This window comes from Panthera uncia, chromosome B4 (genome assembly GCF_023721935.1).
Source record: "Panthera uncia isolate 11264 chromosome B4, Puncia_PCG_1.0, whole genome shotgun sequence".
Classification (NCBI taxonomy): domain Eukaryota; kingdom Metazoa; phylum Chordata; class Mammalia; order Carnivora; family Felidae; genus Panthera; species Panthera uncia.
In genome coordinates this window covers 133521238-133544097 of record NC_064809.1, presented here as the reverse complement: position 1 = coordinate 133544097, position 22860 = coordinate 133521238, and the positions used below count along the sequence as shown (strand labels likewise).

At 59.0% G+C, this 22860-nt stretch overlaps 1 protein-coding gene across 1 annotated transcript in view; it reads left to right on the top strand.

Moving 5' to 3' along the window:
* SHISAL1 (shisa like 1) overlaps positions 1 to 22500 on the top strand; it is a 48173-nt gene extending 25673 nt beyond the window's left edge. Inside the window, exon 4 of the mRNA XM_049626525.1 lies at positions 19213 to 22500. Coding sequence (XP_049482482.1) covers position 19213 — 1 coding nt within the window. The 3' untranslated portion in view covers positions 19214 to 22500. The remainder of the gene's footprint in view (positions 1 to 19212) is intronic.
* The last annotated feature ends 360 nt before the right edge of the window (positions 22501 to 22860 follow it).

The following is a 22860-nucleotide window of genomic DNA, read 5'->3' as shown; positions in this document are numbered from 1 at the left end:
CTCTTCCCGCTTCTATCCTTTGCCCCCCACAGCGGCAGAACAATCCTATTAAAACAGAAGTCAACTCCCGTTGGCACCTCCCCTCTGTCTAGGAGATGAAGCCCGAATCCTTTCAACGGCCCACCCCATGTCCTGCTACCCCTCCCCGGTCCCTCCGTCCTCATCTCCCCCATTTGCTCCAGCCACCCCGGCCTCCCCGCAGCTCCTGGAGCTCGCCGAGCTCCCTGCCACCTCAGGGCCTTTGCACCTGCCACGCCCCCTGCCTGAATCTCTCCTCTCCCGGTCGCCTGCTCCACTCCTTCCCTCCCTTCCACCTGGGGCCCGCCCCGATGTCACCTGGTCAGAGAGGCCTTCCCTGGCCAATAGAATAGCTGTGCTATCTTATAAATGTCTAAATAAGTTTCCCTATTTTATAAATAGCCTCCCCTCTCTCCTCCCCCTCACCCCCTTTCATCTCTTCATGGCGCTTACCGCCTGCTGCTGTGTTTATTGTCTTGCCTGGTGTCTGCCTCCTCTGCTGTCAGGAGACCCGAAGAGAGTCGGGATGGGTCCGTCTTGCGCTCAGCCCGGACCCCCCGGCCCCTGTTGTCAGCGCTTAACGCCATGTGTCCTCCTCTGCCCAGCGCCCCGCCCACAGCAGGCCCCTGTGAGGGGTCAGGTCAGTGAGTTAATTGCACTATTATTGCTAATAACAGGCCCTCCCACTTCTCGAGGAACTGGGAGCTAAGCAGCTGCAGCAAGCAGTGCCATTTCGTGTCCCCAACACAGCTTGTCATCCGCACCTGGGCGGGAATAAACAGACGCCCAGAGAGGGCCAGCAACTTGTCCTGCGTCGCACAGGCCGAGCCGGGATTCACACCCAAGTCCCGCGGACTCTGCAAAGCCCACGTTTTGGGAGCGGGAGGCAGTGCCTCCGCCCGTGCTTTTCCCACCGGGAGAATAAACCCTGAACGGCACGCACAGAGCACGCGGCCCCCTGCCGGACCGGGTGACGGGGGTTCTCTGCGCAAGTCAGGCCCCACGCACTCTTGGGGCAGGACCCCCGGGGCCCCCCCCCCCCCCCCAAGTGCGTGAGGCCTTCAGGCACTCGCACACCCAACCCTCTCTGGCCCGGACCCGACACGAGCCGGAAACTCGGTGTGGGTTCCGACCCGGAGCTGGCTCTGTGTGGCTTCTGGGGAGCACGTAGTTGGCGTTGGGGTCTCCATCTTTCCTCCGGCATCACCTGTGAAGGTGCATCTCAGCCCTCGGTATCTCTCCGGAGCCCCGAGGAGAAGCTGAGGCGGCCAGGTGTCCCCAACCATCCGTCTGGCAGCTCCCTATTCGCCTCCTTCCTCCGGAAGCCTCCGCCCGTCAGAGGACCCAGCAGCTCGGAAGGGGAGATGCGACACACGGGCTGTTTCGAATACACCTTTTACTTGGAAGATCTCACAGCAAATGCGCAGAGAGGTGGGAGCTGGGTTCCCACGTGCCTCCACTTGGCAGTGGGGAACCTCGGGCAAATGATCTCACTTCCCTCAACCCCACTTGCCCTGTCGGCGGACTCCAGAAAGTTAGGGGCAGCAGTAAACACACTTAAGTGGTTGTGGATTTCCCTTTTTTGAATTATTTCCTCTGGATACATTCCAGGCAGGGAGCTGATTGAGTCAGGGGGTAAGAGCTGTATGGTTCTTTGTACCAGCGCCAGCCTCCTTCCCCAGGGGACTGTCACCAACAGCGGCTTGTGAGCACGGGGCACCCCTCATTTTTATGTGGTTTGCATTTCTTTGATTGTTAGGGAGGCTGAACACCTTTCCGTTAATCTGTTAATTGACTATTTCCTCTCCTGTGGGTTGCCCATCTATGTTACCGTGCCCCCAAGACAGCTGATAATTAATTAAAGGCATTTCCGGAAAGCCACTTTTAGTCCCCAAACTTCAGCTCCCGGGTGTTCCTCTTGTCTGTGTATCCCCTTCTCCCATGCTGTTTACTTAATATATTTTTAATTGACTTTATTTATTTATTTTTTAATGTTTATTTATTTTTGAGACAGAGAGAGACAGAGCATGAACGGGGGAGGGTCAGAGAGAGAGGGAGACACAGAATCGGAAACAGACTCCAGGCTCTGAGCTGTCAGCACAGAGCCCGACTTGGGGCTCGAACTCACGGACCATGAGATCATGACCTGAGCCGAAGTCGGACGCTTAACCGACTGAGCCACCCAGGCGCCCCTATTTTTAATTGACTTTAAATCAAGTCGCTTCTTTAGAAAACTCAGGCTTGGGGCGCCTGGGTGGCACAGTCGGTTAAGCGTCCGACTTCAGCCAGGTCACGATCTCGAGGTCCGTGAGTTCGAGCCCCGCGTCAGGCTCTGGGCTGATGGCTCGGAGCCTGGATCCTGTTTCCGATTCTGTGTCTCCCTCTCTCTCTGCCCCTCCCCCGTTCATGCTCTGTCTCTCTCTGTCCCAAAAATAAATAAAAAACGTTGAAAAAAAAAATTAAAAAAAAAAAAAAAAGAAAACTCAGGCTTGCTCTAAGCAACGGTATCTTTGGTTTAAGAGTTACATTTTTCCCAGTACGGGTAAAGACAAACGCATAAACATCGCCAAGACGTGCCCAGGGCCACCTTGCACTGACTCACGCGAGCTGGTAGTTAAAATTTTCAGGAATTTTGGGACCCCGTGTTGAATACAGCCACTCTAACAATGAACTGGTAGGAGCTGACAAATAAATAAATTACATGAAACACAAAAGTAATCGATATTTGAAACGCTTCGCTTCCTAATAATGATTTTGCTACATTTCCTATCATCTGCGCTCTTGGGCCTTTTTATCGTATGGGTGCAGTGAAACCTACTTATATTGGCTACTGTGTATCTCTTCCCAACTCTGAGTCCGGTGACTTCATGCTGACAGTATTTACACCATGGAAACGGGCAGCAGATGTTACAGATCAGGGCTTTTTCCTCTCGAGAACTGGCCATCAAATGCTCCTTGGTTACATTCCACTGCACGTAACTTTTCAGATGCTCATGCGTTCAGCACCTCCCACTATCTGCCTGCCCCAGCGGGGTGCGAATCTTAGTGTGGAGAAGCAAATGTGTCTTTACGTGCTTTCCAAAGTGGGACCCCAGTACTTCCAGAGACACCCACAGACCGGCGTCCGGGGCAGTGATAGCTGGGCCGAGAGGCAAGGTGGTCCCGGAAAGGGATTCATCAGCCCTTTCCAGCTCCCGGTCCCTCCCGGAGCAAAGAAAGCAAGGGAGGTGAGAAGTCAGGAGGACTGGTCAGACCTTCCTGTCGTCCCACTGGCCCTCGGTCCCCGGAGGGACCACCTTGGCCAGTCCCTTTGCCAACTTGCCTGCCCCCTCCGCTTTTCCTTCTCCGAACCCGTGTGTGCTCTTCTGAGGATGCGGCAGACCCCATCGATTCGTTCATTCCTTCAACACGTGCTTTCCGAGAGTTGGCCGTGCTCTAGGGCCAAGGGCAGGGAATAAAAGATAGGAAAGACAAGGCCCCGCCCTCAAGGAACACCGGCCAGTGATGTGCAGAAAATCGATCCTGACCACTTACTTTGCCTGGAAGATCAGTGTAGTCGGCCACAGAGCGAGTATACCTCAGAGAGGGTTTTGGAAAAGTCTCCTTGAAGATGCACTTCCAGAATGAACCAGACTGGCCTTGACTGTCCACAGACCCCTCTTGGAGCCCAGGTTCCAGACGGAGGTTCACTGGGCCCGGATCGCAGGTCTGTGGGGTGGACAAGCCAGGGCCGTGAGTCCAGCCGCCCAGATCCACAGGCCCCGTGACCTTGGGCGAGTCACTTGTTCCTCCCAGGCCTGTTTGCCCGGCTGTGAAAAGGGGACGCTGGGAGATGGTGCCCACCAGGAGCCTGGCACGGGGCAGGCTCTCAGCCACAGGGCGCTCCATTGCCAAGGGCGTGCTGCTGGATGGCCTCATCAGACGTGCCTCGCCCTGGGAGGGGCTCCTGCGGTCCTGCCCGCGCTCCTGGCCACCTGGCCCCACGGGGGGGGGGGGGGGGGGGACCCACACTGCCCGGTCGGCACAATAGTTTGGAATCGGTTAAGATTCCCTAACCCAGTAACTGCGGCCAGCTACTGTTTACACAAAGAGGCTGCTTTGAGTGAGCAATTAACCAAGAGATGTTTCCACGGAGGCCTGGACGAATCCGGGGAACATCGCCTGCGAGAAAGGAGGATGTTCCTTCATGTCAGTTTGACAGGAATCCCGCATTATGGGTCCCTGGGCCTCAGCGGGGGAGGGGGGGGGCGTGCGGAACGCGAGATTGCCACGAAGGGAAGCGCGGCCGGGCCCATAGCCATTATACGTCCCCAAACCATTGAGCGCAGGGGCTCTTGATGGGCCTGACTCCCAGATCGGGCGCCACAGGGCCGGGGAAGGAGGAATTCATCTCCATCAGTGCAGGCCAGGGAGGACCAGAGAACCTTTCCTTCCTTATTCCCTCCATCATTAAAACTCTGGCCTTCACTGCTAAAATATTTGCTTCCAAGAATAGATGCTTGCTGGCCCAGCACAGCTCTCCCGGCGTGGGCATCCCACTGCCGTCAGAATGATGGGAACCAACGCTCGCCTGAGGGCCGAGAGGGCGCCCGGTCCTCATAAACGCCCTCCAGAATAGTCTTACTGCCGTTGCTGAGGCGCCCCTGAGGAGGCCCGGGAGACCTTCTTGGCAGATTGCTTTGGCTCAAGGAGTGACTCCCGCCTGCCCCCAAGTGCGGGGACCTGTGGCTTCAGGCATTGCTGGGTGTGGTAGCCCAGGATCCGGGTGTCCCCCGAAGTCTCCTGGGCTGCTTTGGCACCCGGCTCTGTGCTGCCCGGCTGTGTGTCCTCGGACGAGCTGCTTCAGGTCTCTGAGACACCCGCGGGGAAGCAGGTAATTCCCACCTGGCGGGGAAATAAGGGGGTGCCGTCCGGGGATGTGCGGAGGACCTCCAAAGTTTCCGCTTTGCCCGTTGCTGTCTCCTTTGTGAGCAGGAAAAGGGGTCCCTGCCCCCAGCCGAGGCTGCTGATGACTTCTGTCCTGGCTCATCCAACCAGACAAGAAAAGGGGATATTGTGCTAGGTTGTTGTGTTGGCAGCTTGGTTACCCTGGGGCCTGCGTATCCCAGAATCCACTTCCCTGGGAAGGCCGGCCAGAGTCGTCTGAATTTCAGGAAGCCCAGAACAGCGTCACTAGACCCTGGTGGTCTCACAGCCGGGGAGGCACAGCTACGGAGGTGTCCCCGGGCCCCAGCGTGTCGTCGGATTTTCCGTCTGCGTCCGGCTCTTCTCTCCCGACTGCCGACCCCAGGCCGCAGACCCCGCAGACATGCCCCAGGGCGCTCACAGAAGGCAGGACCCTTCCCTGGACCCCAGGCCCCCTCGGCGGCCCCTCAGCCCCCGGGCCCCTGCAGATGGCCCCTTCCCCCACCCAGTGCGGCTGAGTGACCACCCCCCGCCCCGAGCCTTCGGCTCCCCTTTCCTGACCTTTCCTGGCCCAGAGCGTGGAAACAGAAGCTCCTATACTCAGCGCCTTTCTCCGAAACAGCCCAGCGGCTGGGTCCTCGCCGGGACCCTGCCCGATGCCATCACTAACGTGACGCTGAGGGGCACATCTTCGGCACCTCTGGCATCCACATGCGTCCCCGGCCAAGGTGTCCATTTAACGGAGTGCTGCTTGCTTCTTCCCCCAAAAGCCATGATCTCGGGGATGTTGCACCTCATGGTTGGTGGCATCGGAGGGGGCAGGAAACCCAGGACCCCACGAGGCGGCTGTCTTGATGGGGGGAGAGCGTGTCCCTCAGTTCAAGGAAAACCCAGGACAGCAAAGCGCTTTCAGCGGGAAGCCACTTGGCCAGATGGGAGCTTTGGTGACAGGCCCCTGCCGTGGGGGGCAGGGGTGGAGGCAAGGAGGCCGCGGGGAGGCCGTTGCTGCGCCCCAGGGAGGAGACTCTGGTAGTTTAGGCTGGGGGCGGGGGACGAGTTTGGGGACGTTTTGGAGGTAGCCTGGTGGGGGCCTGTTGCCTGGCTACGGTGCCCCCCCCCCCCGGCTGTGCGTGAGGCGACAGGGGAGGGCGTGCCTCCCAGGCGGGGGCGGGGGCGGGGGCGGGAGCGGGTCCCGGGTGAGCAGGAGCCAGAGAGGGGCCAGGAGGGACAGCAGACTCGGGACGTGTTGCCCGTGATACATAGCCTCCCCCCGGCTCTGGTCCCAGCCAGGAAGGCCAGAGACTAGCGTGCGTGTGTGTGAGAGTGTGTGTGTGTGTGTGCGTGTGCGATACCACGTCTGTGTGCCGTGCGTGTGCATAAATGTGTGTGTTGTGTGCACGCTCACGTGCATGGGTGTGACCCTGGCTCCAGCCTCGCCCCCTCCTGCCACCTCTGTCCCAACCCGAGCGCACAGGAAGGGCGGGGGGGGGGGGGGGGGGGGGGGGGGGGCTGCTGAGCAGCCCAGGGGCACGTTAACATAAAAGCAGAGATTTGGACAGAGCTAGGGCCAGGGGACCAGCAGCTGTGGGCGGTCACGGGCAAGGTAGAAAGAGCCGTGGGAGCTAGAGGCGCGTTAGCTTCCCCAGGATTTAGACAACGCGGACCCAGGCCGAGCTCCCAGCCAGAGCCGGGTACACAGAACGGGTCGGGCCCCAGCCAAGCCTGGTCACCTCACTGGGTCCCCACCCCGGCTCCTCTGCGAGCTCCTACTCCTCCCTCAAAACCTTGCTCCTGGTGGCCATTTTCCTGAGGCCTCCCACCCTCCTCCCTTCTCTCCCTGCTCCCCACTCGCATGACGGCCAGGCCCACGGGGGTCTGTTATCACGTCTGGGCCGGCTGGATGCGGTGAGGGCAGGGACGGCCCGAGTCCCCCGGGTCCCAGTGCCCGGAGCCGAGCCCCGGGCTGGGAGGCACGGCTGGTGTTGGATTCCTTCCGCCGCCGGCTTGCTGCTTAACCTTGGACGGCCTCGTCCCTGCCGGGGCTTTGCTTTCCTCTCATGTGACAGAAGGCTTCTACGGTGTCTTTCGACTTAAAAGCCCTCTGACCTTCCATCTGCCTAATGGGGACGCCGATCGGGGACCAGAATGGATGTGGAGAGCACTTGAAAGATTCATGACGGGAGGCAAAGGGAGTCTTTATTTTCGTCGGGCAGGAAGAGGTGGGGTGGCGGCAGAAGAGAACACAGCGTCTCCAGCACTCTGTGGCATTTAATGCAGAACGCAGGTCTCCCGGCGCGAGCAGTGGCATTAAATATTTACCAAAGCGGCACTAAAAATTCACCTTCAGGATGTAGGTGTTTAAAGACCCCCGAGCTCCCCGAGAAACGTCCAGAAGTCAGGAGGGCGAAGTGACGGGAACAAGGCCGCGTGCAGGGCTTGGATGACGAAGCTCCCAGAGCCAGCTCCCCACGGACCCTCAGCCCCCCGCCCCCCGCAAGCCAGAACGGCCTCCAGCCCTGCGTCCACAGGGCGCCTGCCGGGTCAGCCCTCCTTGGCCACCAGCCCCCCTGAGGCTCCCCGCGGCCTGCCACGTAAGACAGGCCGTGGGCACCGAGGCGGAGAGAGCTGGGGCGTCCGTGCATCAGAAGGAAGGTCGGGGCGCAGGGGTGGGGGAAGAAGGGGAGCACAGGAGGGAGGAGCCGGAGATATCGGCGGGGCTGATCATGCGGGGCCGCGGTGAAGAGTGGGCTTCTGAGTCCGGGCACAGGGGACACCCCTCGAGGAGAGGAACGTGGCTCGATGTGTCTTTTAAAAAGTTGCCTCGGGCAGCGAAGAGGCCATCGGGGTGTCACAGGCAGGGCTGTTGGCAGAAGCAGGGGACAGCGCCCGTGAGACTGGCTGGCGAGTGGTACGGAGGAGGGGGCTCCAAAGGGGAGACCCGGGACCCTGGACGGAGCCGCTGGGGACGTACTGGTGGGATATTCTGAGATAGGAACCCCGGGGTGGGTGTGGCTTTGGGTACCAGCTGCGCAGGGACATCTGAAGTTCAGGAGGCCCGTGAGCATCTGTGAGCATCAGGGGGGTGATGTTAGGGCCGCAGACAAGTCAAGGAGGGTCTCAGAGGAAGGCCTGGGCTGCAGCCCAGCTTAGACTTGGTCAACGGGACTTGTCGTGGAGTCTGAGGGGCTGGGGGTCCCCTGGGGAGAGGAAGGAGTGTGTGGGAGCTCTTGGGGGGACGAAGGGACCCCTGGAAGGGAGTCGGGAGGAGCATCGATAGGAGGCTGGAGGAAACCAAGAAGCGTGGGATCCAGAGGCTTAAAGAGGGGGTGTCCTCAGAGGATCGAGGCCAGCCGTAGGGATGTGGGGGACCAAATGCCCTGCCCTTTGCCCGTCGCCCCCATGACGCCCCGTCCCTGTCCCCCCAACACCCTCCCCTGCCCCCGGTCCCGTCGGCGTGCTCCCTGAAACACAGAGACAACGTCGCGTCTGTGGAAGCTACGGGCAGCACCCGGCACCAGAGACACTGTCCTTCCCTCCCCCGTCTGTCTGGCCTCTCTCTTCGCTGGGAGGACAGCCATCGTCTGCCTTTAAAATGACCCGGCGTCCTCCAAAACACAAAATATGTCTGACTTGCCCACGAGTAGGGTGTCTGCTGGGATAGCGTCTCACCTTTCCCGGAAGCCCAGGGAGCGGCGGGTAACTGGGGTGCCGGAGGCACCTGGCGGGGGGTGCCGCCCGCCCTTCCACCTGCCACGTGCCCGGTCCACCCTGGCAGCCGCAGAGCTGGGACCCGCACCCGTGCTCCCCTCCCAGCCCTGGCCTAGAGCAGGGAAGGACGCCAGGAAGTCACGACCCCGCAGTCCCAGATGAGTCTCAGAGCGCCTGACGTCGGCGTTGGCCCGAGCCAGCCCTTCCCGAGGGTGTGTGTTACACACGGCCGCCTCCTCCATGCAGCCTTCCGAGACCACCCCCTTTGTGGCTCAGAGCTCTGCCCTGGGGGGGGGGGGGACTCTGCTCTCGCCTCGGTGGGATCGCCTTCTCCCCCCCCTCCCGACCCCCCGAAGGTTCACTCCGGGCACCTGCACGGTTTGCCCCTCGTGAGAGGTGGATCCGAGCATCCCCGCATCTCGGGGCTGGGGGGGACGGGGGGGGGGTGCAGTGGATATATGGTCAGTGCCACGCAGACGCAGACGGAGGTACCCCCGCCCTGGAGGGGCGCACTGTCTGCGGTCCCCATCCCCCCCAGGCAATGAGTCATGTTGGGTCTCCTGACTCCTGCCTCTGTCAGCTAAGGGTTATTGTTACCGACTCTCTCAGCCTTCTGGAAGCGTTCATTGTTATTCAAATTGCCAGGTGCTCTGTCTTACCCTCCCAATTAGGACGCAGACACCAGCTGGGACACTCGTCATCCTGGTGGGTCCCCCTCCCCCGCTGCCGCTGGTTCCGCAGCTCTCTCTGCACAGCCCCCCCCCCCCCCCCCCCCCCCCAGCTCCCTGCCCCCAGCCCGCCAGGCCACTGCCCTGCGTCAGAGCGATGGGCGCACACAGCAGCCGGCGGCCCAGGCTGCTCGCCCTCCCGGCTCCACACGTGCGCGGGTTGCGTGACCCCCCTGAGCCTCAGTGTCCCCATCTGTACGCGGAGGAAGTAACATTCCCCCCTCGCAGGGCTGTGGGAGAGCTCGGCGAGACTGTGCGTGGAAAGCGCTGGCACAGAAGAAACACCCAGCCCAAGCGCCCTGACCCCTGACCCCGGCCTCGACCCCCGCCCTTATTACAGCTGGGGAGGTGGGGGGGGAGTGGCGGCTTCCACGTCTGCTCTCGGGGCCCTAGGGTCACGTCCCAGTGCCTTCGCCTGGCATGGAAGTGCTTGGTGGCCGCCAACCCCCCAGACTCACCCCTGCCAGGAGCGTCTGTGCTGCACCGTTTGAGCCCCTGGACGGCTTCGGCTCAGGCCGTGCCCTCCCCCTGCGTCCCTTCCTCATCTTCCTGACTCTGCTCGGGGCTCAGCTCAACACCAGCTCCCCCGGCTCCCCGAGGGCTCTCCCTCAGCCCCACCTCCATCTCTGCACCAGGCACGGCCCCCGGGGACTCCCCGCTGGCACAGCGCGGACCTCCCGCTCTTGTTTGCAGGTCCCCCACCAGCTCTGAGCCCCGAAGGGCAGGGCCCACCCCTGGCTCAGGTCTGTGCCCCCAGCACCCAACCAGGCCTGGCAGAAGGTGCGGCCGGTGAGGGCTTAGGTGTGGACACTGGTGTTGAGCAAAAGGAGCATTGGTGACCCTGCGAGGCTTCTGGCAGGGAGGGGCCAGGCCACCCGCAAGGCGCCCGGGAGGACCGGTGGCCCCCAAGGACAGGGGCGGGTGGCTCTCAGGGACAGGAGCCGGCCGATCGATCGGCTTCCTGCACTCACGGACGGGAGCTCCCTGTGTGACCGCGATGCGAGTGCCTTGAAAGCAGCAGAAAAGCTGACATTCGCTGACATTTGTTCTGAGGTGCAGTGTTCTGACGTGCATGGACTGCCCTGGGGTGACGGGCCCTGCTGTGTCCAGATGGGCCAGGCCAGAGCTGGCAGCGAGAGGCCCCGTTGGCCAGCAGTGAGGAGTGGCAATCGGGTGGGTTCTGAGGCCCAGAGAGGTTGAGCGACTTGCCCAGGGTCACACGGCTTGCGAGGGAGAGACCTGAGATCTGAACCCAGGCCTGCCCCCCAAGGCCAGGGGCAGTCACCACCCCCAGCCCGTCTCCAGGGCCCTGTGGTACTGTAACCAAGACAAGCCGCATGGAGGGGGTGCCCTGTGAGCAGGGTCTTGAAGGATGAGTAGGAGTTTGCCACGTAGAGAAAGGGGCGGTGTCCCCAGCCTGTGGGAGCAAACTCGGGCGTTCTGGAGAGGCTTTGGAGAGGGGAGCACAGATGTGGACACAGTAGTCAGAGTCTGGCGGTGAAAGGCCCCGAGTGCCCGCTAAGGCCTCTAAACTTTACCCTCGAGGAAACCCTGACCAATTTTTTTTTTTAATGCCATTGATTTCGAAATATTTCACTTTGTGCAAAAGAATATACGTAAGGGGCACCCGGGGGGGCTCGGTCCGTTGAGCTTCCATTCGATTTCGGCTCAGGTCATGATCTCTCAGTTGGTGGGATCGAGCCCCGAGGGGGGCTCTGCCCTGACAGTGTGGAGCCTGCTTGGGATTCTCTCTCTCCCCCTCTGTCTGCCCCTCCCCTACTCATGCGGTCCCTCGCACTCTCTCTCTCTCAAAATAAATAAGCATAAAAAAAGAACATACATAAAATGTATAATGCAACAAACGCCACGTCGCACTGCCCGCCCGGCCTGTGGCACAGAGCGACGACAAGAGGCCCCCCGCATGCCCCACCCCAGCGCCCCCGACTCGGTTCCCCCGGCCTGAATTTCGCACCTGCTGGCCTCACTCACCTCCCCCCAGGCTGTCGCTGGAGCAGCTTTTGCTGTCCGGAGAAGTCTCTCTGGGCAAATACAGAGGCTGGCCTGACCGCGGGGCCCAGAAGCAGGGACTGCCTCCTGGAGGCCCTGGTCAGGGTCACGGGTAATGCCGCCTCCCTTCAGAGAAAGGGGAGCCTCATTTCCACATCAGCTGAAGAGCAGAGACCAGTAAGAAGGACATTCCTGCTGCCTCCGTGTCTCAGAAGGGCCACCAGAGGCAGGGAGGGGAGCTACGGGAAGGATTCGGCCCATATTATAAAGGTTTCCCAGCTAACTGAACAGTAGAAAGCAATGGGCCGTGGGCTAGTGAGCTCCCTGTCCCTGGGGGAAGCCAAGCAAGGTCTAGACAACCACCTGGATTGCCTCCATAAGCGTCCTCAGACTTCCTCTTCCTTGAGCCCCTGGGGCTTCCTCTGTCTCAGCATTTCCCTGCCTGATGTCACTGTCTGCCTCTCCAGATGCAGCTGCCAAGGCCAGAGTCTGAATCATCCAGGCCCCCCTCCCCCCCAACTAAGTCCCCAGGGCTGGGATAGAGCAGAAAACCCTGCATCAGATAAGCCCTGCTCTTAGGGAACAGATGTGGCGGCGGGAAGGCGGACGGTCCTCAAATGAAGGAATGTGAAGAGAGTGGCAGTGAGCAGGGGGTTGGGGGTGCAGGTGGGTCAGGAAGGCCCCCCTGAAGAGCCAGCCATCTGCACCGAGACCTGAGGTTGCTCAGAAAATGAGCCGTGCACAGATGTCTGGGAGAGCAGCCTGGGCAGAGGAGACGGCAAGTGCAAAGGCCCTGAGGCAGGGGCGCCCAGGAATGTTGGAGGAACAACTAAGAAGCCCTAAGAGGGCTGGAGAGGAAGACAGAGGAGGCATGGCAGGAGACCACGTCGGGAAAGTATGAGGGGGCAGCATGGAGAGACACCAGAACCTTGGTAATAAGAAGCCATTAGAGACTTTCAAGCAGAAAAGATTTATTTATTTGTAACATTTATTTATTTATCCTGGAGAGAGAGAGCTCGAGTGGGCAGGGGTTGGGTAGCAGAGAGAGAGAGAGAGAGACAGGGAGAGAGAGACTCCCAAGCAGGCTCCATGCGTTCGGCACGGAGCCCGACGCAGGACTTGATCTCACGAACCCTGAGATCATGACCTGAGTTGAAATCAAGAGTCAGACGCTTAACCGACTGAGCCACCCAGGGGCCCCCTATATCTTTTTTAAAAATTTTTAAATACTTATTTATTTTGGAGAGAGAGAGACAGAGTGTGAGCAGGGAAGAGGCTGAGAGAGAGAGAGAGAGGGAGACACAGAATCCGAAGCAGGATCCAGGCTCCCAGCTGTCGGCACAGAGCCCGGCACGGGGCTCGAACCCACGGACCGCGAGATCGTGACCTGAGCCAAAGTCGGACGCTTCACCGACTGAGCCACCCGGGTGGCCCACGCCCCCTATATTTCAAAAATATATAAGAAGCACAGAGAACTCTGGCTTCCGTGTCGAGAATGCACTGTCGGGAGGTAAGGGCAGAGAAATCAGCGAAGAGTATTGAAATCCTCGAGGGCGGCGGCTTGGACCAGGGCGGCGGCAGGGAAAGCGGTTAGGTTCCGCGTGTATTTTGAAACGATGAGATACGGGCTGGCGGGTTGGACCTGGGTGTGCGAGAAAAGAGCTGCCGGAAGAATGGAGCTGCCATCAGCCGGAAAGGGGACCGAGGAGGAGCGGGTTTAGAAGGAAGCCTAGGAGTTCGGTTTCGGGCGTGTCGAGGACGAGATACCAGCTGGGTACCCAAGGGGACAGCCAGGAGGTGGTTGGATGTTCCGGAATAAAGTCCAGGGAGGAGGCCTCGGCACGTAGACGGGATTAAAGTCACCAGCCCCGACGACGGCTAAGACAGACACCAGAGGACGGGAGGTGTGTGGGCGTGGGGCCTTGGGGCGGCGACAGACTGTCCTTTCTGATGTCGGCCTCCCTCTCCACGCGTGGGGAGCCATTGCTTTTGAACCGGTGCCCTACCGACGGCCGTGTCATTGATCCCCACCTCCCGCCATCGCCCGCATTGCTGCAGCGAACGGGCTTGTACATCCTTCGCCCTTGCGTGCATATTGGGGGGATGATGGTGAAACGGAGTTGCGGGGTCAGAGGGCATGTGCGTCTGTAACTCTGTAGCACGTCAGACTGCCTTCCAGAAATGACCTTGATGTCTCTGCTACTATAGCAACGAGGCAGGGATCCCCCGCCCCCCGCCCCCCGCCGCCAGCCCCACAAACCAGCAAACACGAGGAGCGCACAACCTTTCTGGTCTTTGCCGAAGTGGTGGGTGCGAGCACACGGGAGGGTCCCGTTTGGTGGCCCGGAATGCTTTGTCGTTATGGCTCTGATTTGCACGGATCTCGTTTTTGACTTTGGATTTGCGATTTGACGGTTTTTCTCTCTCCACTTGGCAATTGGTCTGCTGAGATGCTCTTTTCCTGGGTCCTTGGGGGTAATTTCTGTCTTGTTGGCAATTCACTCATTTCGTCGAGGTTTTCTGATGTCGTTGGACAGAGTTGAGCGGGCGGGCTCCCTCGCTCCTCTCTGATCGTTTGTCCGCTCGCCTCGGTTTGCCGAGCACCTGCTCTGTGCCCAGCATCGTTATTGTCCTGGGGACATGGTAGTGGACCGAATCAATGAAACGCCTACTTTTATGCGCAGAGGATTGTAAACCTATGTGGGTAACACCTGTGCACGGCTAGATTTTAGTTAGTGCCAGAGAGAAAAACAGCATAGCACGGAAGGAATTGGAGACGGGATGCAGCTTCTCAGGGTGGTCAGAGAGGGTCTCAGGCACAGGTGACTTGAAGGCCACGAGGGAGTAAGTCATGTGTCTCTCTGGGAGAAGAGGTGGGTGTCTGGGTCCTCGGGAAACACGGAACCAATAGGATAGATGTGGATGCGGATACAGACACACATATACGTAGAGATACGCTCCAGATATAGATATAGCGACGCTGTAGATATATACACACCGTAGATACGGATAGGCTATAGAAATAGATATTGACACCCTGTGAGTACAGGTGAGATTTACTACAAGGAATTGGCTCGTGCAGTTTTGGAGGCTAAGCAGTCCCGCGATCTGCAGTTGGCAAGCCGGAGACCCGGGAGAGCGGATGGTGCGCGCGGGCCGGTGCGCGTCCCAGGCTGAAGGCCGGAGAAGACCGATGTCCCCGTCGGAAGACGCCAGGCCGAGAGGGAACTCTCCCCCGGTCAGCCAGCCTGTCCGATTCAGGCTCTCGATGGACCGGGAAGGGCGGTCGGCTTTACACAGTCAACTGATTCCGATGTGAGTCTCATCCAGAAACACCCGAGCAGACGTGCTCGGAATCGTGTTTGCCCAGTCGGGGGCTCCACCCCCACTGCCCAGTCGAGCTGACCCACGAAATGAGGCATCCGGGTCAGGGTGGAGTGACCTTCTCTCTTTTGAGAGAAGACAAGAACTTGATCGGAGGCGACGGAGAGAGAAGGTTTTGGCTTCCTCTCTGATGGGACGGGGGCCCTGAGGGATTTTGAGCCGAGCGGTGACATAATCTGATTCGGGTTTTCACAGGGTCCCTCTGGCCCAGGGTCCCAGGGAAGCCACTGCAGGAAACCTGTGGGCCCGACCCGCGGTGGGAGAAGGGGGCGCAGGAAGCGTGTGGTTCACGGGTACAGCAGAAGGCGGGCCCGCTAACGGATCGGAGTGGGCTTTGGGGGAAGAGGGGGGCCAGACATAGCCCTGGGGCTCCGGTGCGGGCCACAGGAAGGATGGACTTATATTTCCTGAGGTCAGAGAGCCCTCAATATATAATGTCTGAGCCCCCGGGAGGAGATGAGCTCCTCAGGGGTGATGGAGGTGGAGAGGAGAAGGGAGGGGAAGGGGGGAAGGGACATGGAGAGGAGCGTGAGCAGCGGTGACCAGAGAAGCAGAAGGAGAACCGGGAGAGGTTCCGGAGTGTCTAGGAGACAAGAGGAGTGACCCTGTGGCAACCCCACTGGGGGGGGGGGGGGGGGGGGGGGGGGATTTAGCAACACGGAAGCCTTGGGTGACCTTGACAAGGGCAAATTCCGCAGAATAGTTGGGACAAAAGCCTGTCTGCGGGGGGCCGAGGGATAGTGGAAATGGAAAGCCAGTGGTCACTTCCTCCTCCTGCCTTTTCGATTCAGCCACAGCTCACGTCTCCGTCTCCGTGTCTTGCAAAGAACCAGAAATTGCATTTATTTATTTATTCCTTCCTGCCTTTGTCTTTAAGTTCATTTCAGTTTTGTTAAGGAGTGTTTATCTACTTTGAGAGAGCGGGGGAGGGGCGGAGAGAGAGGAAGAGAGAGAGAGAGGGAGAGAGAGAGAATCCCAAGCCGGCCCTGTGCTGTCAGCGTGGAGCCCGACGCGGGGCTCGAGCTCACAAACCGTGAGATCGTGACCTGAGCTGAAACCAAGAGGCAGACGCTTAACCGACTGAGCCACCCCGGCCGGCGCCCCAACTTAATTTCACTTTTAAGGTAGCAGTTGCTTTTTCCTGGAGTTTGTTTGGCCTTTCTTTTTTAATTTTCTGAGTGGGATCGTTAATTCATGTCCTGTCTATTAATATCAGTATTTAAAGCTGTAAATTTTCCTCTGAGCATCTCCTGAGCATCCCACAGGTTCTGAGATGTGCCATTTTCATTTTTATTATGGTCCCCATGTTCTGAAATCTTAATTCCCTAGCTCTCTCTTGGACCCAAGAGTTATTAGAGAGTTTCTAAACGTCTTGGTGGTAGAGTTGGCTTTGTTTTGTGGTTTGGTTGTAAATACTTTCAAATTCTAGTGTATCGTGATCAGAGAACGTTATCTCCTTGTTGAAGTTGGGAGTTTGCTCTCTTCGTGGTCTGATAGTCATTTTCTGTGCGTTTGTTTTCAAGACCCTTTGAATAGAAGGCGGATTGTGTTGAATACGCACACACACGCACACAACTGCACACGACACAGGCACACACATTTGTCAACTTCCTCTGTAATGGACAGAGAGGTTAATCAAAACGCGTGAGTACCAGTGGGGCCCCTGGGCGGTGCAGTGGGTTGAGCGTCCGACTCGATTTCAGCTCAGGTCACGATCCCAGGGTGCTGGGATCGAGCGTGGAACCTGCTTGGGATTCTCTCTGTCTCCCTCTGCCCCTCTCCCCGGCTTGCATGCACACTCTCGTTCGCTCGCTCTCTCTCTCTCTCTCTCTGAAATCAAGACAATATGTATTTTCATTTACATTTGTAAAAAATGCACAAATACTAGCCAGCGTGTCTCCTGCTTCCTACATTTCCAGCAGTTCTGGCCCCATAAGGCAGAGGCCATGTTATCTGGTGCACAGACACCCCTTGCTCTGAGATCCTCGTGGTGACTCATCCTTGATCGACCCCCGCCCAGCGCCCTGCTTTTTCTCCTGCTAGACTCCAGCTTTATCTAAGATTCGGATCAAGACCCCTGCCATCTGCCCAGCCTTTTATGTTACACCCACGTGACCCCGTTCTGCCTTCAGGAGACCTTGTTTGTCATCTGGTCTGAGAGTCTTTTTTTTTTTTTTAAGCGACTGTGTATGGCTCATTAGCATTTCCTGACGTGGCAGCTACATTTGGTGTTCGTTCTGTCATGGTTTGTGATGGGCTTCCCGCTTTTATAGCGTTTGTGGAGGTTTGTCAATTTTCACCATATGGTCTCTGTTTTCTTTGTTTCATTTTTTGTGTCTGTGTCTTGTGACAATTTGCAAGGCTGTGTTTTTGATCCTGTGGTTATCTTTATAATTATGCTGTGATAGGACACCCTTAATTCTCTCTTTCTTTAGACCATGTGTATTTTCTCCCTACATATGAAGGATGTCCAAATCCGAATATTTCTGTTTTCCTTCCCCTTCTCTCCCTTCCGCCAAATGCTTTTGGTTGCTTGTGTTTTAGGATTTTTTTTTTCTGTTTACTGTTGTGCGTCTAATTTTACTTAAACCTCGGAACGATTCTTCAGACCCCTGAACGTAAGTGACGAAGACGTGGTTGATGGGATATTCCCTCCTTCCGTCTCACCTCTCCCCTCCTATCCGTTATCATTTACACCGGCCCTCTGTTTTTGCTTTCCTTCTTTCCTATAATAGTCACGACCCTCGGCTTTGTCTCAGACGGTCCTGCCGTTAAATAAATTCTCGCTGCGAGGGCCCTTGCCGTGCTCCCCCCGTTTGGCCTTGGTCCTCGAGTAATTTATATATAAGGACTCACGAGAACTCTGTTTCAAAAAGAGGCTCAAAAAGACGATGTGAAACTTGAAAGATGGTTCATCTGGGTTTTCCATTCTTGGTTCGTGCATCCTTCAACACGTACGCAGGAAACCCCTGTGATGTGCCCGCCGATTACCGTCCCAGCCCCTGATGATACAGCAGTGAACACAGAACCCGAACCCTTTGGTCCCCTCGTGGCTTACTTTCTAGCTGGGGAGACACATAGTAAATTGGACCAGTAAGTAAACTCAGTGGATGCTATGGAGAAAGGTAAAGCAGGTGGTGGAGGGGGGTGGTCACCAGACCTGGCTTTGCTCTGGGCAGAGGACGAGGCCCTGTGGAACCCCTACCCTGCGCCCACGCACGTGTCCCCGCGGATGCAGAGCAGGGAGGTTGGCCTGCTTCTCGGCCTCTCGCCTGCTCTGGAAGGATGGGCTGTGCTGGCCTTGTCAGAGCCCCGCCCTCAACTCCCTGGCCTTGGCCCTCCTAACACACCCTGGGGCTTGACTGAAGATGGCTTATCGGTTAAGAGCCGTGATCAGATGCGAGTAACAGAAGCCCAGCCACCCTGGCATGGAGGTGAGCTGTCAGGACCCAGCACCAGAACCAGGTTCCTCCCGGCCCCCCACGTCACCTGCATTAGCGAGTGTCCCTCCTTCTCGCGCTCTTACCTGGATTCACATCCCCTCCGCAGTGGACTTCCGCCTACACGGGGCTGGGTCACGTGACCACCCCGTCTGCCAGGAAGTCTGGAAAGGTAAGTGTCTGCGACTAGGCCGTTACCCCTTTGAATGGATGTGGGACAGAGGACTCACAGTGCCATCGCGACGCTGCTGTTCAAAGCTGTGAGTGCCCTGTGGGCCAGTGTTTGCACTCCTGCCCCTGCCCCGTGGGTCTCTCGGTCCGTCCCTGTGCCAGGAGCACCCTGGTTTCCGCCCCATCGCTTCGTAGGATATGGTCGCATTCAGTGACGTGATTCCAAGATTCACAATGGTTTTTATTACGATCGTGAGTGGTATTGGTGCCTGTTCTTAGTATCTTCTAGATTTTTATAGCAAGGGTGACTGTATGGTTTATCATCCAAATCAAAGTCCTTACTAGCCCGGAAGGGGAACAGTATTAAAAATTGTGTCAGAACAGCTGGTGTTATCTGGGATGACCCAAGCTGAGACACGTGGTCACTCTGGTAATTGTTGCCATAGATAAACACCATTGGGGTTTGGAGGTGAATCTGATGTCTCGTGGATTGAAAGTCGTATCTCTGTATCCACGTTCTGTCCTAACAATTACCCTGTTCATTCTCTTGGATTTTCTGTGTACATTGTCTGCTATTGTGATTCAGTTTCTTCTTTTCCACTCCTGAGACACTGTGCTTTTTTCTTGTCTTATTGCATGGGCCACGGGTGCTGGTCCTGGATGGAGCCATCGTGGTGGCGGACGTGATCGTCCTGCTTCCCGTGTTAAAGCCAAATGGTTCTCAGCATCCAGAAGTCACGCACTCGGAGAAAACCTGGCTTCTCCTGGCACTGAGGCCCAGGAGAAAGGTCCTCAGTGAGTCCCCACGGAGGAGACACCAGGTGACGTTTTGTTTCCTTCTGCTTCCCCAGAAAACCCTTTCGCCGTGCCTCAGGATGGGGGAGGTGAGACCCGAAGCGCCCGGCACGACCTCCGAGAAGAACCACGTCAGCAGAGACCCCAGGGAGAGCCGAGGTGGCTGCAGCGGTGGCACAGGAGGGAATGCCACCTGTGCCCCCAACCCCCTTCCGTGGACTTCTAAGACTAGGAGCAAACTCAGGGGTGGGGGCCGGGGGCCGTAAGGGAGGGAGGGGGTCGTGAGCCACCCGTTCGTGAGCAATAGTCCCGTTCTGGGCCGGTGGCTTCTGAGAGGTGACGCCAACGTGGACTCAGGATGGGCAACACAGAGCCACTCTAATGCAAGCCTGTGCGATGTACCCGTGGGCCCCTTGCCTCCGCTCCCTCCAGTCGTGGCCTGTGGGCCTTTCCGTGTCAGAATACTGAATGTGAGTGTGTGTGTGTGTGTGTGTGTGCGCGCGCGTGTGTGCGATTTGGGGTGTTCTTTTTGTTTGCTGAGTCTCTGTTGGGGTCCCCGAGCCTTCTTATGGGCAGAGGTTCCCCTGTGCTGGGGGTCCTTGCCGGCGTCCCGGGGCAAGCTTTATCGCCACAGCTGGCAGCTGGGACCCAGCTGGCATCAGCAGTGTCTCAGAGGCCACTGGCGCTTCGCAAATGCTAGTGAGGGTTTGCGCTCCTGGAATTTATTCCTGTCGCAACGTGGTGACAGGAGACGCGTCTTGGGCCACCCATGGCGCAGGCACTCGGCCGCGTGTCTTGGTGTGCCCGCTCTCCCGCTGCCTGGGAGGGGGGTGTGGTGAGCCCCCTGCAGAAACGGCTCTGAGGAATGAAGGTGCCAGGGTCACAAGGCCAGGAGGAGGCCGTCCCCTCTGTTTGGTCTTGGGGGTGTGGGAACCCAAAGTCCAAGCTCCCAAGCCCAGGGCCCCCCAGCGCAGTCCCTGGGAAATCTCTCCAGTGGCTTCTCGGTGGACTGGCTGTCGCCCCGAGTCCTCCGCCCACCACTGCCCTGAAACCCGCATCCACACAGCACATCCTGGTTAAGCACCTGCTGTGTGTCAGGCCCCAGGCCGGGCCGTGACGGGGACCAGCCCTGAGGCAGGCGGGCTTTGCCTCTGCCCTGGTGGGGCCACCATCTGATGGGATAGACAGACACACAGATCTGTGCTGGACAGGGGGCCGTGGGAGCCCCCGGGGAGGGGGACGTTTTCTAGAAACCATTCTAGTTTAAGGTGAGGCTTCCAGGAACCCGGTGCCTGCGACATCCGTCCACAGAGCTCCCTACCACCACCCCCGCCCCTGCTGGCCCAGGGCACACACAGGGAAGGGCATTGCCCAGGAAATGATCACATGAATCCCCCAAGGCCACACTGCCGGTGTAGACGCCCTCGTCCTGCTAGTGTCAGCGATGACCAGACCTCCCCCAGCTCTTGACTCGGTGGCCCCTGCTCGATACACGGGTGTCCCCCTGATGGCACCTCCTCACCTAGCCAGACCCGGTGTTCTTGCACGCGGACTATCTGCCCTTCAGACACAGCAAGTGAGCGGGCGGGCCCCTGCTCGTGGCGCTGGTTTCACGGCTGGGGAGAAGCGGGTGACGACTGAAGATGCTACCAATGGCGACCGGCGCGTGGCCGAGAGAATTCCGTCCAAACCGTCCGTGGGTGAGCGTCTCGCTGAGAAGCGAGAGTCAGCCACGGGCCTTAAAGCCAGGGGGAAGGCGACCCAGTACAAAAGTCCTGAGGCAGCAACACGCTGGATGGATTCGAGGAGCCGGAGAAACCCAGGGTGGCCGGGACCCAGAGGGAGGGCAGAAGGGGCGGAGGGTGAGGGAGTCCGTAAGGCTGCGCACGCAACGGCCCGTCCTTGGACGAAGCGCTCTCCGTGTCCCTTCCACAGCTGCATAAAGAAGGGACGCTGCTCGTTTCGTGGACTAAGGCTGAGACCCCGATGGCCCCCGTGGCTTGCCACAGGCCGTGGGGGACCAGATGCACGGTTTCCGTGCATCTCCGCAGACTGGGGCGCCCGAGCGCATGGCTTGGCAGGGGCAACATGGGAAAACGTTGCTTGGGGTCTTGAGTAGGGCTGGGCGTGTCTTCCCTTCCCCGGGCACCGCGGGGGGCCTTGGAGAGGCAGCCGTCCCCGCCCCACCCCTCCCCGGCGGGTCACCCCTCACCTGTATGCATCCTAGGTGCCGAGCTTCGGGAATCAGGGGGACCTGAGGGTCGGGGGTGGGGCGGCCACAGAGACCCAGATTCTGACATCAGCGGTACCCCAAGAGCAGTGGGACCTCGGGCAAGTCCTGTGCTTCCTCTGCCCTCAGTTTACCCCTCGGGAAGAGGAAGGAGTCAGGCCAGGGATGTAGGGGGCTGCGCGTCTGGCTTCCCGTGGTTGTGGGTGACCCACACACAGCTGCTCGCTCAGAGGCGCCTCCTGGGCCAAGAAGGAGCTGGCTGGCTGTCCCCACCCCCCAGGCCTGGAGGCTGCTATCCCTTAGACCATTCGGGGCTAGGACCCGCCTGATCTGCAGCCCCGAGAGTTACGGTTTGCAAGGCTCTGCTTTGGGCCCCACCAGCAGTCTTTCTCGGGACTGACTGGTAACCCTGTGGGGGCTCGGGATGGAACATTCTGTCGGAGCGGAGGCCTCCCATACATAGCTCGGCAGACATCAAAGACGCGGCAGGCCAGTGCGGGACAGCCTGCCGGGCAGAGCGCGTGGCGGGCGGGGACCCACAGCAGCGCCCCTTCCCAGCTCCTCTCCGACCCCCTGTGTCACCTGACGGGTGTGTGGGTCGGGTGGGGGGCGTGAGAGGGAGGGGCCGGCAGTCACGGCCTCCCAGGGGGGCTGAGAAGGCGCCCCGCGCGGCGGGCACGGGGACGGGTGTGCAGGTGCACCCCTCCCAGTGTCAAGGGCTCCTCAAGGGCCCGCAGGAGCCCAGCTCATCCCAGCGAAAACCTGTCCCCATCCTACTGTGGCAGGCCACCTTGCCAGTCAGTAGCGCATCCCTGAGAACCAGATAACGGGGTAGTGACGAGTTCCGGTAGAGATTTACAGCGTTAGTGTTTTTTTATTTTTAGCGACTCGCAAACCCGGGTGTTCAAGCTGCCTCTGTTTCCTTTTTACTGTGAGCTTCTGGCTTATCACCACGTCATTTGTAACAATACCAGTAATAATAGTACAAACAGAAAAATAAAAAGCAGAGAAAGGAGAAGACGACGTACCTTCCTGAAGAATTTGTCCCCGACACCGGCCGGCCGGCCGGTCCGTGTAGCCGACGCCCCCTATCCGTAAGGGGCCCCCCCCCCCCCCCCCCCGCCCCGGGAACGCTGTGCGATTAACGAGCGGTTCGATCGATGCTTTAACTGTCGGCCGTGTATGGTGTAATCGGTGTGGTCGGGCGCCTGTTCAGGACCAGGACCGGGCAGCACCCTCGGGCCTCTCCGCCCTCACCTTGACCTCTGACGTCGCCCGCGCCTCAAGGAGCAGCCCGCTCTCCCGCAGACCTGCCCGGAGCCGCCAGCCGCCTGGGGGACGGCTGACACGAAACGGGCCTTAACTGCACACACGCGCACGTGGATCCCGTGTCTCCGTGGTTCCTGATGCTTTACCAGGACAGGTGGGCAGTTAGCTAGGGCGGGTGGGGTTTCTCTTCACCATCCCAAACACC